Below are 18701 nucleotides of genomic sequence, written 5' to 3'. Positions count from 1 at the left end.
GATCATTATGACGGTTGGGGAATAATTACTGGTAAGAGGGTGATTTTCATGCAGCGCATTCACACCACGGAGAATAATGCCTCCGCCAGGTGGGTCTCCCAAGGGATTGCTACTCTCTGGCTGCCTCAGGTCGGGAGAGGGTCCGCAAAACACTCCAGGGCCTCCTCCGTGGAAGGCCCGTGGATCTGTCCCGCAAACACCGACAAAGCGCCGCTTGCGCGAACGAACGCGTGGACCGTTTTCTGGCCCCCAGCGTTGTCCTGAGGGAAGACGGCACTCCCATCGTTGAAGAGGCTGCCCTCCCACGGTAGCTGGGGCTCTTACCTGTGGGTATGGCGCGATCACTGCGCTCGGAGCCTGTTACGCAAACAAATGTTACTACGTTCTCCTGAGGCAGCTGTTGTAGCGACGCGGACACACGGTCCAGTGCGAGCCTGGCCATGGAGCACCTGGGCACCTTTCCCCACCCGCGTCTTCCCCACGGTGCGCACATGCGCGCGTGTTCTCCCCCTCCCCCTCCGGCCCCCTCTCTCGCCCGGGGCCCTTCCTGTGTTCTAACTGGTTTCCTAAGCCCACACCTTGCACGGCTCCCTTCTGCCTCCGCCACTTTGTAAATAAACTTTCTCTTGTAATTTGAAAAAAAGAAACAAAGAAACGGATCCCAGTGTTGGAAACGCAAGGACGGCAGGGCGCGCGCGTGCGCGCGGAGGGATCTGTCTCAAGGCGTCAGGGCAGGCGGGGAGGCCTCTGGGGTGGGGACGGAGGGGCCTTGGGCAGATGGGGAGGGGCCTTGGGCAGATGGGAGGGGTGTCCGGGGCAAGGGGGGGATGCACCCGGCTGGAAGCCAGGTGGGCGGACATCACGGGAGATCAGACAGCGAGCGTGTCGTAGGGGGCAGCCGTTCACACCGCATCGCATTGGGAGGGCAGGAAAGAGGAAGACGGAATAGCATCTGGATTTGATGGCCATGGGAAGGTGGAGGTGAACCTCTGCAAAGTCGGCGTCTTGTGCCCACCATCTCCTACGCTGCCGGCACGCATCACCTGCCCGCCTTCCTGCGAACACGGTCAGTGTTCCTCCAGAATCGCCCGGTGGAACGGGACCCCACATGAGTCCGGAGCCTCTGAAACGCTCCTGTGTCCTGCTCCGGCCGCTGTATCCTCCTTCTGTGGTCTTCGGGAGCAACCCAGTCCACAGGGAAGAGGGAACAAGGCGTTTGGGATCTAATTTTAACTTTTTTTTTTTTTTAAGAAAGCCAGGGCACATAAGCATTGCACTTTCTTTTTTTAAAAGATTTTATTTATTTATTTTTAGAGAGAGGAGGGAGAGAGAAAGAGAGAGAGAGAAACATCCATGTGCGGTTGCTGGGGGTCATGGCCTGCAACCCGGGCATGTGCCCTGACTGGGAATCGAACCTGCAATGCTTTGGTCTGCAGCCCACGCTCAATCCACTGACCTAAGCCAGCCAGGGCTCATTTTAACTCTTCCAACGTCTCTACTCCAAACCCCCGCGCTGCAAAGCACAGCTCTTTGGGACTGCAGGACCCGTGACAGCGCGCCGGGAAGTGTGGATGCAGAAACATACAGATAAAGTCTCCATTTTAAGATTAAAACGTTACATAAAGACAGAAGACATTAAAACACACCGAAACTCTGTTTTAGGAATGTGTTGCTGCCCATCAATGTATCACTTTCACCCTGCCCCCCAAAATGGGCTTTTTCCTTAACAGCAGACTTTACAAAACAAATTGAGACACTTCAGTGTCCACTGAGAGATGATTAAATAATGAAGATGCGGTACATACTTATACCGTGGAATATTACTCAGCCCTGAAAAAGAAGGAAACCTTGCCGTTTGTAACAACATGGATGGACCTAGAGTGTATTCTGCAAAGTAAAGGAAGTCAAAGAGAAATACCATGGGATTTCACTTGTGTGTGCAATCTTAAAAAAAAAACAAACACCACAAATAGTCATAAACATAAATATATTTAAAATACATAAAACAGAAATGCACCCATAGATATAAAGCCCTTATATAGGGCTGAGCTGCTTGCTGCTTCCTTGTGTGCACCAACAGGCTGCGGGTTCGAGTCCCCGTCAGGGTGCGGATGTAGGTTGGGAGTTTGGATTCTCCCGGTGGGGGCGTGTACGGGAGGCAGCTGATTGGTGTCTCTCTCTCACATCCATGTGTCTTTCTCTCTCTCTCCCCTGACCTCCCACTCTTCCTAACATCAGTAAATGTATCCTTGGGTGAGGATTCAAAACAAAAAACACAAAAAACAAAGAACAAGCGGATGGCTGCCCAAGTGGGAGGAGGTGATAAGGACATGTGAATTTTTCTTTTTTAAAGCCACCCCCGGCGAGCGGTAGACAAGGCCAGGGGCAGCGTGCGTGCGTGTGTGCGTGCCGGATGACCTCTTGGCCTCGCCTGGCCCTCTCGCCCTGCTGCTCAGTGGCTGCTCGGATGCCTGCCCATCTCTGCACTCCTCACCCCGACCCTTGAGCCTGAAGAGACCCGACACTCATTCCTCGTAGCAGACGCAGCCCCACATTTGCTGAACAGAGGCAGACAGCAGCACAGCACCCTCACCGCCCAGGGCGGCTTTATTTCCACTCTGCGTGAGAATATGACGAGGAGGTGGAGAAACCTCGGCTACCCGAGGGACTCCTGTGACAGGTAAGGTTCCCCAGACACAGCCCCAGTGCATCCCCCCTGCTGGGTGTCCTCTCTTCACAGGGACCCCTTCGGGGGGGGCTCTCAAGTTGGCCCCCTCTCCTGAGTCCTTCACGACCAGGATGCAGAGGTGGGGTGGGGGTGGGTGTGAGTCCGCTCTTCACGCCACGTCCCCGACCTTGGGCAATAGTGCCTGCTCCGTGCGTCCTGCTGGAATGCTAGGCGTATGGAGGGCTAACACGGGGACTTGGAGGTGTAATGATTCAAGAACTGAGACCAAGGTGTGCGTGGAAGGCAGGTCGCTGACGTGAGGGCAGAAGGAAGCAGAACAGAAGGGCCCTCCTAGACACGGAGGACAGGGCACAGATGCCCGGAGGGACGGGGGCGGGGGATGTCGGAGCGGGTACGGGGGTGGGGGACACAAACGGTGATGGAAGGGGACGTGACTCGGTGACTCGGGGCGGTGAACACACAGGACAACATGCGGGCCATGTGCTGTGGGACCGTGCACCTGACACCTCCATCGTGTCATCCCCCCAAATCACCCCAACCAATTCAAGAAAACTTTTTAAAGATATTTTTAAAGATTTTATTTATTTTTAGAGAGGGAAGGGAGGGAGAAAGAGAGAGAGAGAGAGAAACATCAACGTGCGGTTGCTGGGGGCCGTGGCCTGCAACCCAGGCATGTGCCCCGACTGGGAATCGAACCTGAGACGCTTTGGTTCGCAGCCCGCGCTCCATCCACTGAGCTACGCTAACCAAGGCCAAGAAAACTTTTTAAGAAAATAAATTAAAAAAGGATAGATCTCTCTTGAGCAAAATAATTTAATGTTCCCGTGGCCCTCTAAGTACCCTTCATGTCTCTGAACAGGACATGGGTTAAACAGGGAGCTGTGCCCACCAACATACGTGTGCACCATCTATGCACACGCTTCCAGTCCTGAAAGCCTGCCGCTCCCGGAGCGTCTGGAAGCCCCCTGGCATCGGACGCCTTACACTTGGGATGAACATGATCATCTCCCATAGGAAGCACATACCGGCAGCTTTCCGTAATTCCTGCACCATCATCATCAACCCGAACCCTAACGCCTGCTGAGCACGCCCAACGCGCTCTCGCACAAGGACACCTCTTACACAGTGCGCGGGACTTCTGAGCAGTGTGTGGAACGAGCAACCCACGGGGGAAGGGCGCATCTATCCATCCCCAACGCCTCCTGAGTTCCGGGAGACAGGGGTAAGCGGCTGGGGGCTGTATTTGGAATGTGTCCGCCTTCTCGCGGGAAGGAGGACACTGGCCTTAGGTCAGTACAGGTATGGTGAGTAGTATCCTGTGTGCTCTCAATAATACTGACAGCGATGGCCTTCCGGCCCCCCGACGGGGACTCGTCGGCATCGGTTGCTCGCCAAGGGGATGGTTCTTCGGTCTCTCTCCCGTGGCCCGGGTCGAGGTGGGCGCATGGCTTTGAACACGGCGCTCTCCGCGTCGCTGGAGGCCCGGCGGAGTCACGCCGTCGGTGACCTCGCTGCAGATGATGGAAGACCTGTTGCGCACACCCCCCAAGGGGCGGGGCGGGGCGGTTCCCTTTCACAAGGTCCCAGCATCCATCTGCACCACCCTTGGGTGCGTTCCCCCTCAGTGCACGCACTGAGCGAGGAAGGCGTACATCGAGCATCTGTCCCTGTGCGCGCTGTTAACCTTGACTTCTTCCCCCTGGGGAGGGACCTCGTGGGGCTCTCGCCGGGGCTCTTGGGTGACCGGGTGGAGAGGGGCGAGCAGTCTGAGATGCTGGGTTTGCACGGTGACGCTCCCCCTCTGCTTGGGTCTCGGGAAGAAGGGCGGGGCGGGCACCATGCGTGCGCGCGCGCACCTCCCAGGCGCACGCGCGCACGCAGCGGCTACGCGCTCCCTCCCAGGTCCTGCTCCTCCGGGCGACAGCGGCACGACAGGCGGGAGGACGAGGCGCAGCACATCTGCAGCCACGGCTTCCACAGCACGTTCTGCAGGGACAGCTGGTCGGGCACCGCCTGCACGGTGCGCACGTGGTGCTCCGCCGCCTGCTGCATGGTGTCCAGGATTTCCCAGAAGCGGGGCTCGCTGCTCGGGGTCACGGGGCTCGTCTCCCGGGGGTCCTTGGACAGGTCGAAGAGCAGCGGCGGCTCGTGGCGGGTGACGAAGCGCCCGTAGCAGAAGCACACGTGGGTGAGGAAGCAGCCGTTGGCGCCCTCGGGCGTGAAGTTGGGCGTGAAGAAAAAGGCCTTCCAGATGGACGAGCCTGCGGTGCACAAGGACACAAGCTGGGGTCACGGGGGCGGGGGGGCGGGGTGGTGGGGTGGTGGGGGAGCCGGCCAGGGTCACTGCCCACCAGACCACACGCCCGGATCTCACGGGCCTGGGCTTGCAGCCCGTGAACGCTGTGGGGTGAAGAAGGGTGACATCTGTGTGTGGGTCACGCACAAGGCAGGGAACCGGCGGGCGTGACGGAGCCACAGCTGCTGCAATGCTGGGGGTCTGCACACGTCCGAGCCCCGGCATCCCCCCGTTATTCCACGTCCCTGGCTCTCCCTGCCCCCTCCTGTCCGTCTCTCCGCCTCGTCCTCTGCTCCCTAACATCGTCCCAGTCTCTGCTTCCTTAGGCAGCGTGGTCATGGAAAGGGCATCACGAGCCCCCTCGTTTCAGCACAGAACTCACACAGGGCTGTCGTTTTTGTCCTGTAAACTGGCCCAGAAATGTCCGGGGGGGCTCCCGATAAATGCACAGGGACTGACAGAGTGGAAGCCCCCAGCTCCGCTCCCTGTGGTTTTCCACGCACAGCCTGCGTTTCCACCTAACGCCAAACGGGAGGAAGAGGCAGCCTCCCTGCTCCTGCGTACCCTGTGCTGTGCACACACACAGGCACACACACGCAGGCACATATATGCACGCGCATGGCCACCCAGAGCCAGGGCACAGCCGGGACCTCGGGGAACCTGCCCTCTTCTCAGCCTCGAGACCGTGCAAATGTCTGTCACCCGCCGGCCCAGGAGCGTGGGGCCCAGGACGGGGTGGTTTTGCAACGGGGCACAGACAGGGTCTGGTTGGGGGCGGGGGGGCTTCTGATGCAAGATGGCGACAAGACTTGCAGGACTCTATCTACCCACGCACCAAATATGACTGACCTGGAACAGTGTGGTCTACCTGTTACTTGCTGAATAAGGGTGTCGCACATTCCAAACTGGGGCAAGTCGCTGGCCCCACGGTGGGCTGTGTGTGCCAGGAAATCCCCCAGTGCTAAAATGCCAGAAAGAGACGTCTCGGCCCATCACAAAATGATGGATGCATCTCCTGTTCACTCTGCAACGTTCTCACCGCCTGAAGAGCCGGCTGCCCATCAGACACCCTCTCCTAGCCCCGGACACACATCCATAAAGCCGTTGCCTGGGTAAGAAGCACGTGGCCGAGAAAAACAGAACACCCGTGCGTGGACCCACTGGAATGAGCCACACAAGACGCACGCCCTTCCTCACGCCCTGCTGACCGGTGGGCCCTGTCCATCATGCAGCCTCCGCCAGCAGCAAGCCTCCCGCCGCCGTTTCATCCGCTCGGATGGTTTGCGTGTATCATAGCAATGATGGCGGCAGCCGTAATTATAGGTATTGAGCAAGTGACCCATCCCCACACAGAGAATGAATTAATGTAGTTCACTGCGGGCCATTGCCACGGGAGTGTGCCTGGTCCCCAGGCGGCCTGTGGCCTCAGACCAGCTGGCGCCAGGGAACGTGGCCTGTCTGGGGTCTTTGAGGGAGGGCCTGGGAGGACCCATTAGCCCCCAGGCCCAAAGAGGACCCCTGTTACGTGCGGGTGGCCACACTACAGAAACACCACAGTTCTTCTCTTAGACCCAAACAGCTTCGGATGGGCCCCCCACCTCCCAAGGGCGGGGCCACCCAGGACACCCCGTCTTCAGGACACACACGGTCCCTAGATGGGCACGGTGGGGCCCCCGGCCTGTTCCTGTCTGTGATGTGCATCCTGTTCCCCGCCGCCCGGACCCCAAACGAGCCAGCCCGGGGGGTCGTGGGTTCGACGGCATGCTCTCCCAGCCCCCGTGGCGGGCAGCATTAAACTCATGGCACAGCGACCCCGTGGAGAAGAAAGAAGACAAGGACAAGGGCTGCAGGTGAGAGCCCCTGACGCCCCCGCTCGCCTGGGACCAGCCCCCGGTGTGCACGCTACGGAATGGGAACAGGGAACCCGGTCTGAGGGGGGCACACGCATCCCCCCAAACTGTCCCCCTGCCCACCTTTGTGGAGCCGAATCCCCCAGATCAATGCAAGAAGAGTGACCCACAGTGCACGTGCAGTGTTGGGGCAGGCTGCTCAGACGTGAGGGGAGTGATGATGACATCGGTCCCTGTGGAAGTCACATCCGTCCCCTCGCCCGGACAACCAAGTTGCAGGGTCGTCATACTTCCGGGGTCACTAGCTTACAGGGGACACACACTGTCCACAAAAGGTGACAGGGGTTCCCCTTATACAAGGGCCGAAGCAGGATCGTAGCTGTTAACTTTCGGGAAAGCAAGTACTGGACGGTCATATTTCGGCCTCCCACTGGTCCGGACCAGCCGCCACTGGGATGTGAAGCTCTTGCCGCCAATTTGAGTTCCCTGGGCTCGGGGACAGCCCGCCCGGCCTGAGGGGCGGAGCCATGTCCTGCTGGCTATGCTGGCCCACAGCCACGGGGCCAACACCGCTCCCCATGCGGTGGACTGCATGTTACCAGCGGCACAGGAGCTGGTTGATGCATGACCGCTGAACCCCACTCCAGCCCACCCGGCCTGTTCCTCGCCCTGACACCCGGAGGTCCCCTTCCCTCTCCTCAGGAAGGGTTCTGAGGTCGGACAGCAGCCCTGGCCCCCACTAGGAATCACAGAAAGGGTCCCACCAGGCCGTCTGGGGGTCACTGGCCACCCCCGAGCCACATGGACCCGAGAGGGCCTCAGCCAACGCACCAGGCGGCACACACTGATGTGTGTGTCTCCAGTTCACGGGTAGCTCCGTGCACGGGCGCGTCACCCCTGCTCACGCCTCTCTGGCAGAACTCGGTCTCCGACGTGAGCAGCGTGGGAAGCCACCTGCTGCTCAGCTGACCTTTGTCCACCAAAGAGCTGTGACTGTCCCCTCCCCCCTGACACGTTCCGTCAAACCGCCGTGTTCACGGACCAGCCCCCTCTCTGCGAGCCCCGGAGCTGCTCCCTGAACATCCCCAGGACCAATAAGTACGGGAAAGGCCAGACCACCCACCACACGCCATGCACGGTGGCCGAGGGGTGGCCGAGTCCCCACCACGGGGACTCGGGGTCTGGCACCACCTGACACGTGAGTGAGACAGGACTCACGGAACCACGGCCTCACAGACCCTTGAGCCAGAGAAGTGACTCCATCCAGCATTGCTTGACCGTGATTTCTGCCCTTTTGGGGCTGGTCTGAGGCAGGGGATCGTAAGACACTGTGTGAGAGGGCGTGTCTCTCGAAGAAGCAAGTTTGACCCCGGGGGGCTGCCGCCTCTCAGGATCTGGGTCCTATTCTCCCCATGGACCCCTGTCTCCTGCCTCCCCCTGCCCCGCTTCTGGGAACGCCCCCTCACTCCGTGTTTCTGCAGCAGCCCCCGACCCGACACCTGCCCTCCCTGTGCGGGGCCGCCTTTATGTCGCTGCACTTTTTGCAAAGTTCAGGACGTCCCTGTCCTTCTTTGGACACTGGAGCATCACTGAAATGGAGCTGTTTGCATTTTGGGGGGCTCCGTGGACACAGAGGCGGGGAGAAGGGCAGCTCTCCTTTCCTCGAGGGGCAAAGACCTGTGTGCTCTCCGCGCCCCTACCAAGAGCGACGGCGTCCCCTACGGGGGTTTGCACGGATGGACACGTGGCCGAGACAGGCACACACGACCGTTCCAGGCCTCCGCCCTGCAGCTCTGGGGTCCGCCCCGCCCCCCGAGAGAAGCCTAAGGCAGCCGCCTGCACGTGAGGGTGAAGCTTTGTGGGGGAAGGTGGCCCGATGTCTGCGGGTTACGGAAAGGGAACTGTCCACTTTAAAAGTAACGGACACGGAGCACTCCGGATGACCTGTCCCCGGTGCACTGGCTGCATGAACGAGGGTGGGAGACGGGGGCTGCCGGAAGCCGGCGAGAGCCTCGCTCTGAGGTGAAGAGGAGCTGCCGGTCGGGAGCTACGAGGCGTCCGGGCAGAGTGGCCACCTGGAGCCGCGTCCCCCAACACTCCCACTGAGAGGGGGGCTTCAGCTCATCCCCCGAGAGCACAGCGGCCATCTAGCCTCACCGTCTGCCTCAAAACCACACCGCAGTGGCATGGGGCATCTCTGGGTTTCCACCGACCCTGAGGCACCTCAGTGATGTGAACAGGATCTCAGGTCTCCGTTTAAATACACAGAATCAAGAACAACCCTGACGCCTGTCCGCTCACTTGGGGTCATCCCCTGGTCCCGTGTGACAGCTCTGCACGGGGAGTCGGAAAACCCCAACACGACACCATCCGTCACAGAGCACACGACCGGAAGCACCCAGCACCCAGCCAGGGAGACCCGAGAGCGTCCGAGCGCGTGAGCTCGGCCCCAAAGATCTACGTCTAGAAAAGCCACGTGATCCAGGACACCACACGGACGGCTGAGTCAGGACCCGCCACCCTGAGGCTCCTGGGGGCGGGGGGAGACAGCAGGAGAGCATGCCCCTGCGGGTCAGGACGCCGCTGTGCACATCACTAGGACGGAGAAAGCTCCTGGAGGGCGGGCCCAGGACCCAGCATGTCTGAGGGGCTGGGGGGACCCCAAAGCATCCTCCAGGGCAGCACAGCAGGCAGGCCCTCCCGGGTGGGTGCAGGGAGCTGCGAGCCCCATCAGCAGCGGCGGCGTACAGAGCAGAGGGGCTGAGCACAGAATGCGGGGGGCGTGGGGACATGGGGGGGGTCTGAACGTGAAGGAAGGGACCGTGTGCCCCGCCGGGCGGCGGCGGCAGCTGCCTGTCCTGAAGCCAGAGCCACCAACCCCTGGCGTCCGCCGACGTCCTGCCCGCACAAGTGCGGACGCAGGAGGAGTGAGAGAAGAGGGGGGGTGGCGTTTGAAGCCACGCACAGTTGCACGGCAGGCCCCCCCATGGGTCTCTGCGGAGCGGAGCCCCCCGCACGGCACGGGGCGCACGAAGCAGCAACAGAGACAGGGAAAGGTGGGGGGGGCGGGGTGTCCACTCACTGTTGCGCGGGTGCCAGCGCACGGCGTTCAGGTAGAAGTTGCAGTAGTGGAACAGGAACTCGTGCTCCGAGTGCCGGCTTCGGCTCCGAAGCAGCGGCATCAGGTCCCGGCCGTCGATGACCCTGTGGGACACGCCGGGCGGGCGTCAGGCGTGGGGGGGCCGCACGGCGCTTGGGCTGCAACGCCCCGACGCCCGAGCACATCCTTGCCGGGAAGGAGGGCTGCGTCGTGGTCAATGAGTAACCAACACGAGGACACCAGCTGGCCAGTGTCAGGTGCCGTCCACCATGCGGCGAGGCCAGCCTGGACCCCTCCAAACGGCAGCAGGACGGGAGGCCGTCGTACTTCCATGACGATAAGATAAAGACCCACGGGCAGGGAGAACAGGGACCTTCTCCAAGCTCCTGGGAGCAGCAGGAGCCCCCAGGAGGCTGCCCCAGCTGGCCGGACCCCCACACTCCGAAGTGCTCCCCCCGCTACTTCTCCTAAAGCCCCTTTTCCGCCTGCTCCCTGGGCACCTGCCACCAACCTGAAACAGTGTGGGGTGCCAAGGAGAGTCGGGAAATAAAAAGGCAAGCAAAATCAAGTGATGTTTTAAGTGCACAAAGTCCTAGGGAAAAAAAAATGCTTGTAGAGAAAAGCGTGTGTCTTTCATAAAGGGGCCGCCGAGTGTCTGTCCAGAAAGGCATTTTTGTCCTTAAAATGTTCCGATGCATCAACTCCGAAGCGTCATCGTCGAGGATAAAGGAGGATCCGTGATCAGTGTTTGCAGGCAGGGAGCTGCTCACCTGGGATGCAGCCACACGGAGGGGACCTATTTGCAGGCATCTACCGCACGGCTGCCCGCAGGTCGCCAGCCGTGGGCTCAACACCAGCAGGTCACCGGTTCGACTCCCCGAGGTCAGGGCACACGCCCGGGTTGCGGGTTGGGTTCCCAACCTCAGGGCTGAGGGGAGGCAACCCGGCGATGTTCCTGACATCGATGTCTGTCTGTCTACGTTTCTCTGTCTCCCTCCCTCCCTCCCTCTCTCTCTCTCTCTCCATCTCTCTGTTTCTAACTTTCTCAAACCAGTAAACCCTGGCTGGCATAGCTCAGTGGATTGAGTGCGGGCTGCAAACCAAAGTGTCGCAGGTTCGATTCCCAGTCAGGGCACATGACTGGGTTGCGGGCCACGGCCCCCAGCAACTGCACATCAATCTCTCTCTCTTTCTCTCTCTCCCCCTCTCTTCCCTCTCTAAAAAATAAATAAATGAAGTCTTAAAAAAACACAGTAAACATATCCCTGGGTGAGGATTTAAAAACCAACAACCACAGCGGTCATGGGTCTTGAACCCACGCAGCTTGAGCACGGCTGAGCTGCCCTGTGCTGCCTTCCTCACACACACCCGTGTGTGTGTGTGTGTGTGTGGCTGGGGGAGGGACACCTCACGGAGGAGCATGAAAACCGCAAGAACCTCAGACGTGAGCAAGGAGACAAGCCCGTGAACCACGGGAGGTGAGCAAAGCTCGCCAGACCTCTGCAGCAGCGGGGCGGTGGCGTCCTTGTGCCTGGGTCTCCTCCCTGCCCCTCTGCGCGTCCCTGGCCGCTGGGACGTGCAGCCCCATGGCAGGACAACAGCCCGGCAGCCCCCCAGCCAATGAGCACCATCTGTCAGCCGGCTCCCCTCACCAGCCCCCCAACGGGCAGGACGCTGGGGGAGGCGGCAGGGGCAGCATGCTGGGGAGTCCAGGTTGAACTTCAGAGGAAGACGCGGCATTTACAACTCGCTACGTGAACACACATACTGGGGAGCAGGGCCCTTACGTGGGGACCCGGCTGCTTGCCTTGCTGCTGCCGCCATCGCCAAGGGGTGCAGGACCCCAGGGGTGCCATGGGGCATGGCAGCTCCAGAGACATGGCCCCACCCCCCACCCCCCGAGTTCTCCGAGGCACGGTACCTGTCCTGAGGCAGCTCGGCCCCGGCGAGCGTGGCCACCGTGGGGAAGACGTCCATGTTGCTGGTGGGCGCGTCCACCTCCAGCCCGGCCTCCAGCACGCCCGGCCAGCGCAGCAGGCCCGGCACGCGGATGCCGCCTTCCCAGTTGTTGCCTTTTCCTCCTGAAAGGCAAAGCGCACAGGCGGCGGGGGCGCTGAGTCTTTTGCAGGCTCGCGCCCGGGCATCCTTGGACAGGCAAGGCTGCCGTAAAGAAGTGACCCAGGAGGCAGGCGCCACCTGGGATCCTGCACGATGGCCTTGTCACCTGTGAGCCTCGGCAACACAGCGCTTGCAACGACGGCCTGGGCGTCAGCATTCGAACTCACGCCTACGTTGTCCCAGCCGCGGGGAGCAAAACGGTGGCACCCCAAAGTGCCCACGCCCCACCCCCGAAAACCTGGGGCTATAGAACCTGGTGTGGCTGAAAGGGAGGTTATCGGGACTCCCCGTGTGGGTCCGGGGTCGTCCCCATGGTCCCTACAAGGAAGAGAGGGGCACTCGGGGAGAGGAGCAGCAGGGGCTGTGGGGAGAGAGGCCCGGGAGAGGCTGCACTGGCGGCTTTGGAGGTGGGGACAGGTGACAGGCCGGGGGGCCAGGTGAGAAGAGACGCTGGAAACGGCAGCCAGGGCGCGCTCCCTGACAACCTTCAGAGGAGCCACAGCGCTGCCGGCACCTCAGCTGGACCTGGTGCCCACCTCTGAGCTCCAAGGCAACGAGGGGATGCACGTTGCTTCCAGTCACCCAACTGGCCGCAGCTCATCGTTGCAGCAAGTCCCGGCTCATAAAGCACCGTCAGTGAGCCACGGGGCTGCCGCTGGCCTGCGGTTGGGAAGGCGTGGCCACCCCAGCCCCCAGCCGCCATTCAGGACCCTGGACTCTCTCCCTCTCACCCCGTCCGCTCAGGTCTGCCAAGGCCCCCTGTGACAACCCAAGGCCGGTCCCCAGTCCCCCCATCTGTGTCATCACCCTTCCTCACAGGCGTCAGCCAGCAGTGTGGGAGCACCTGTGCGTGGACCGAGGCTCTGCGGTCCCTCCCCTAAGGAACCCACTGCTTGCTGGCCACGCCCATGACCACAGCGGACGGCCATGGCCAGCAGCCGTGATGCGACCTCGGAAACTAGCAGGTCTGGGGGCAGAGAGTGAGGTGGCGAGGGGACCAACGTGCACAAGGCAGCCTGCAACTCCGTGTTTGCAGACGCCGGCGGCTATAAAACAGGAGGAAATGGATGCTCTCCACGCGGGCGGTGTGCTTGGGGAGGCAGGACAGCCACACCCGGTTTTACTACACGGGAAGACACGTGTAGGCATCCGCCACCACCCTGAGATAAGGCTGAGGGCGGGCAGGGCTGATGCGGTGCAGCCGGGCACGGTGGCTCCTGTTCCCAGGAAGCACACGGCTCCGTGTGTGACTCTGGGTCTTGTGTCCTGCACCCTAGGACGCGGTGTGTGTGCCTCTAGGTTTTGGGGGGAGCCCAATAGACAGGACCACCCCTTTAGCCCCCTGCTCAGTGGCAGGGACATAAGGAGGTCCTAAGTGCGGCCGAGCGTCAGCAGAGCCCCGCGGACGCCGGCGGACCCAGGACGGTGCGGCGCGTGGGAGCCCGGGGCCGAGGCGCGTGCTCACCTTTGTAGATCCCGTTACTGCCCCCGTGCATTTCCCCTCTGGCGGTCACTTCCTCCACGTGGGCCCCCTGGTCCGACGAGAAGTAGACGAGGGTGTTGTTTGCCAGCTGCAGCTCCTCCAGGACGTTCAGGATCTGCCCTGAGGGGAAGGAAACAGTCCACGTGAAAACGTGGGCCGGTCTGGACAGAGGAGGCGGGGCCCAGGTGGCCTCATGGACGCGTCTGCCCGAGACTCAGGGCCGGAAGGGGAGGGGTGTCCGCCGCTCTCCCTGGCGGTCTGTGCCGAACAGGAGGGGTGATCGGGGGGACGCGCTGGCAGGCCCGAGGGGCCAGACAACAATGTAGAGTCAGTCCCGGAACCTCGTGGCACCCATCAGCCACCCCGGGGGCCCTGGGCAGTGCAGGGCGGTTCCGCAAAGGGACCCAGTAAAGTGTCCTACGGGACTCAGGCTCATCAGTCATCGGTCACCGCGTGGAGGAACTGGCCAGGAGAGAGGCCAGCTGTCCGAGGTCCTCGAGTGACCAAGAAGCCTAGCACGTTGTCCTTATTGACTAGAAAGAAGAAAACACCCAACCACGGATGTCCCTCTTGTATGAAAAGATCCGTCTACAGATATCTCGTGATGGATTCCTGCTTACACTTCTTACGGTAGGTACTCAGGTCCCAAGCCACCCAACACGAGTATCAAAACCATTTCCACGTTCCTCGTTCCTGTCCTGGCCTTCTTTCCCCAAACCTACCCTCAGGTTCTGCCCCCAGATAACAGCTCTGCAAATCCACAACAACACCCCCGTGGAGAACCACCACCACGGCAGCTCTAAGTGCACACACAGGGCGTGCTCACGTGTTCTCCTGCTTACGCCACGTGGAAGCCTGCTTATACCACCGTGAGGAGACTCGTTTGAGTCCTCTGCTCGACCAGGGACAGCAGCGATGCTCCGGAAAGATACGTGAGCGGCTGCATCCCCCACAGGGAGGGGGCGAGGAAGCCGGGAACCAAGTGTGAGGTCCAGCTCTGAACCCAGACCCCCGAGCTCCACGTGGTCACGTGGGTGGGCTCCCCGAGAACCACTGAGCAGTAAAAAGGACATTGGCGGTGTGGGGGGGGTGTGAATTACAGGTATGCCCTGATATATCCCCATACAATGCACACGACAGCCACCGTCTCTTTCCAACGAACCCAGGACGAGGGCCAGGACACAGGACGGGGCGTAGGTTCAATAAGTGTGGACTGGAGTGCACGTGAGAGTTTTGGAACATCCCTGCCGGGCAGGAGCGGGCAGGGGCGTGGGCTCCCCGGGCACACAGTCCGGAAATCTCTTCAGGTTCCGTGACCCCTGCAGGGTCCCTGTCCGACCTGCAGGCTAGAGACGGCATAGAGCATCTCCTAGCACAGTCAGTCATGTGAGTACAATGCTGCGAGAAGTGGCCAGGAGATGGTGAAGTCCCTCAAGGGTAGCGGTTGTGAGTGACTAAGTGCTTAATTATTACCATTGTGGCTGTGGCTGCCGCGAGGCTGCTGCCGCTGCCCCTCGGATGACGAAAACACTGCCCGATAGCCTATTAATACTGTTTGAATTCACGGGACAGGGGCCTGTTGGATGATTGGCGATGCTGTCTTCCTTACGGAAATGATTTATATAAACGCGGCGCAAACTATCCGTTTCACTTTGAGACGGGAATGCAAGGCAAAGGGGCATCCGAGGCGGGCTGGGGACCATGAAATGAAGCTCCAGGCTTTGCAAAAGTGGCAACGTTACGACAGACTTGGCGTAGCCCAGAGGCGCATGATTTATAGGGTAAATTAACTTGCAACGCCCCAATCAATACTCGACACAATGCATGTGTGAATATGTATTACGGCCTCACCTGTGGGTCTGCCTTGGCCCTACTTAGCACCTCCCAATGCTATCATTCTCTTAGTATGTGCTGTTTACAACTCCAGGCTAAGGCCGGAAACAGCCTCCTTCTGCAGAAGATGAACAATTTTGCCACGAACGCCCATGTGGCCGAAGCTCCCGTAACAAGCAGCGAAGAGACAGAAAAAAACCCACACAATGCACGTTCCCTCATTTGGTTGGCTTATCCGACGCCCTGCTTCGGGTCAGGCTTTGCAGGTGGGCGGGCGCACCTGGAGCTAATGTTTCACACCAAGAACAGGCTGATGACGGAGGGGGAAATGAATCTTTGTAGGACTCAGGTGCAAGAACGGGACGTTTAAAATGCACACTGGTGAGAGCAGAGTCCCCGAGGGATGAGGTGTGTAGGTGGTGCGTCAGCTCTGGGGGCAGACGGGTGGGTCGGGCTGGGGGTCACGGAGCAAGAGCAGGGAACACGGTTTCAGCGCCGACAGCCACCCACGACGGGGGGGAAGAGGGACAGTTAATCCAACTAACGTCTCATCTCAGAGCCCCTTGTGGCCACAAGCTGCCTCGGTCCCCAACCGCAGAGGAGCCCTTGGTGCCGGCTCTGCAGTAGGAATGCCCTTGTCTCTCCTGTTTACAGCTGGCGTTGTTGTCCACGTTGCCCGGGGAACAGGAGGCCCCGCCCGGGCACCTGCATCTCCGGGACCACCCGCACTTGTGCAGACCAGAACTCCTGCAAATAAAGAGATGCTCCCAGCCAGCCCCTGGAGTGACTCCCAGGGGACAGACAGACCCACACCCGTCGTCCAGGAGAATGAAGAGCCGCCCACGGGCCGAGGCGGCCTGTGGCACCCACACAGACAAGGTCGTACAAGGGCAAACTCGAGTGGATGCAGCACCCACTAAATTGTTAGGTGTGTTGGGCGCCAAGACAGCGGCAGACGAATGGATGTTTTGCAGGGCAGATGCCGCCGCTGCTCACTGACCCTCAGGGCCCCAACTCCACGTGTGCGGTCCTGGCCAAAGAGTCCGAGATTTCCACCCAGACCTCACGGACCGCACGACCCTCCTTGACCAAGGCCATCTCCGCCGCTCACCGTCCTGTGCAGGACAATGCAAAGCTCCGTGACGGTAAACGCACAAAGAATCCGCAACACAGACGGCTGGACCTTGTTGGTGGATGAGACAATTCCCTCCATGTCAGAATAATGTGTAACATCCCTTCACATCCCTCTCCCACGTGGCGTCCCCGAAACGTAGCTCCAGACGAAGCCCAGACGTCACCTTGTGTCCCCACAGCCAGGTGCTCTGAAGTGGGGAGGCGGGCTGCGGCCCCTCCCACCTGCCCACCCAGCCCCAGCCCGGGCTGCTCAAGCACTTCACCCGCCCCTCCCTCGGGACACACCCCCTTGTCCCTGTCTGTCCCCTCCCAGGTCTCCCGGAAGTATCTCGAGTCCCCGAGTAGCCCAAAGTTTTCTTCAGTGTTACCATCATTGTATCTGTCCTCCAAGATACAGTAGGCGTCCTGTCGGCATCCCAAACTGTCACTGGGGAACGGACCAGTTCTTTCCCTGTGGTTTAGTGCTGAGTGGGTCCCCACTCAGGCTCTGCCGGGCCGCCTGCCCCGCCCCCACGCCTCACCAGCCTGCCCCACAGCACAGGGGCGGCGACCAGGACACACGAGCTGTGCACAGCACACAGCAGGTGAAAATCACAGCCGGGCTCGGGGCACGCAGTTCAGCGCTGGTAGCTGTGATTATGGAGGAAAATCAACCTCACCCCGACCTGCGTCAGAGCGGCAGGGTTCTGGCTGTCTCCTCGGGGTTTCACAGCAAACAGGCCCCGCCCAGGGCCGTGGTGGGGGGCGGGGGTCAGCCTTTCCTCAGCTGCCACTGCCATATAAGATCCGCAGCCACGCGGCTGAGGAAGGCACTCACGCCCCCAGCATGGGCTGGGCCGGGCAGGGCCGGGCGTGGCGGACCATTAAGTCCCTGGGGCTCTCGGGCATGCACGTGGCTTCATGAGGACACAGACACCTGGGGTGGGCAGAGCCGAGCTTCGCCGCCCACGGAGGCCGCCCCCTGCACGTGGGAAAGGAGCGCTCTCACAGTGAGAGACACCGGAGAGCGGCTCTCCCCGGGGTGCTTCTGTGGGAGCCGCCTGTGGGGTGTGCAGCGTTTCGGGGCCGGCCAGCGCCCTGCTCTGGAGTCAGCCCATGAGCATGCAGAATGTTGCAGTCCCCTGCTGGGTGATGACAAAGGGCTCCTCTCAGAGAGCAGGGGCGACCCTCAGCACGCTCCAGTGCACCGGGCTGGCGAAACAGCAGAACCGCCCGGACAAACGGACGCCACAGCTTAGGGGAAGGGGCTTGCTTTTGGGCAAAAAACAACAAAAACCCCCAAAGAAAACAACAAAAAAAACAGACCTCCAAACAACCACTCATCTCTTAACATTAGATGAGACACAAATGCAGATCTGAAATACTGAAAAAAGGCTCCCTGTTCCACTGGACGGAGACCAGTGATGAAACCAATGGAAGTGGTACTTTCAGTAAGTCCGAGTAGACAGCACACAAATCCATGTGTGACTGTGGCTGGGCCGGCGTGGGCTTGCTCGCCAGCCAACCGTGTCCTCAGACTTGTGTGACAAGCCTGTTCCGTGGGAATATCACACTCATTTAAGATACACCGTGCCCTGGCTGGCGTAGCTCCGTTGATGGAGCGCAGGCTGTGAACCAAAGTGTCGCAGGTTCGATTCCCAGCCAGGGCACATGCCTGGGTTGCAGGCCATGGCCCCCAGCAACCGCACATGGATGTTTCTCTCTCTTTCTCCCTCCCTTCCCTCTCTAAAAATAAATCAATAAATAAAATCTTAAAAAAAAAGACATGCCGTGTTCCCCTGGTTCGCACCCCAATGCGTCCTTCTCACTGGCACCCCAAAACCATGGAAAATGGAACTGATAGATGTGCCACGTGGAGGAAGGAAAAAATCAAAGGAGGCAGGCTTGTCCTCGAAAGCCAGGACGAGAATGCATTCTTGTCACAGATCTCATGAGGGGAGAATGCTCTGTGATTGTTTTCCCTGGACTCCTCATCCGCCCTCCCCTCTGCCGTTGTGCAGAATCACAGAGCGACACGGAAAAGCAAACACAGAAACGTGGAATCCGCCTCCTCGGAATCCCTCCCGGGCAGGCAGATGGTGGGCGGGAAGTCCGGAGACCTGAGCCATGTGTCAGCCTCACAGATGTAGTTAGTTAGAGAGTTAGGAGTCAGCACACGGGGCTCGTGTTCTTGTTTCTGGGGACGGTGCTCCTTCCAA

At 60.4% G+C, this 18701-nt stretch overlaps 1 protein-coding gene across 1 annotated transcript; it reads right to left on the bottom strand.

The window, feature by feature from the left end:
• Positions 1-4539: 4539 nt before the first annotated feature.
• Positions 4540-13979, bottom strand: STS (steroid sulfatase). Its single transcript, XM_036017253.1, has 5 exons — positions 13958-13979; positions 13519-13656; positions 11857-12016; positions 9918-10039; positions 4540-4950 (listed from the first exon to the last, which is right to left on the bottom strand). The coding sequence occupies exons 1-5, from the start codon at positions 13977-13979 to the stop codon at positions 4574-4576; spliced, it is 819 nt and encodes a 272-aa protein (XP_035873146.1). The 3' UTR covers positions 4540-4573.
• Between the last annotated feature and the right edge of the window lie 4722 nt (positions 13980-18701).

This window comes from Phyllostomus discolor, chromosome Y (genome assembly GCF_004126475.2).
Source record: "Phyllostomus discolor isolate MPI-MPIP mPhyDis1 chromosome Y, mPhyDis1.pri.v3, whole genome shotgun sequence".
Taxonomy (NCBI): domain Eukaryota; kingdom Metazoa; phylum Chordata; class Mammalia; order Chiroptera; family Phyllostomidae; genus Phyllostomus; species Phyllostomus discolor.
This window is presented reverse-complemented; position numbering and strand designations above follow the sequence as displayed.

Coding starts and splice junctions, on each gene's coding strand:
- STS (XM_036017253.1), bottom strand. CDS start 13,979: ATGACTGATGAGCCTGAGTCCC. Junction 12,017..13,518: donor CAGTAACGGGATCTACAAAG/GTGAGCACGCGC, acceptor TTTGCCTTTCAG/GAGGAAAAGGCAACAACTGG. Junction 10,040..11,856: donor GCCGAGCTGCCTCAGGACAG/GTACCGTGCCTC, acceptor CGTGTCCCACAG/GGTCATCGACGGCCGGGACC.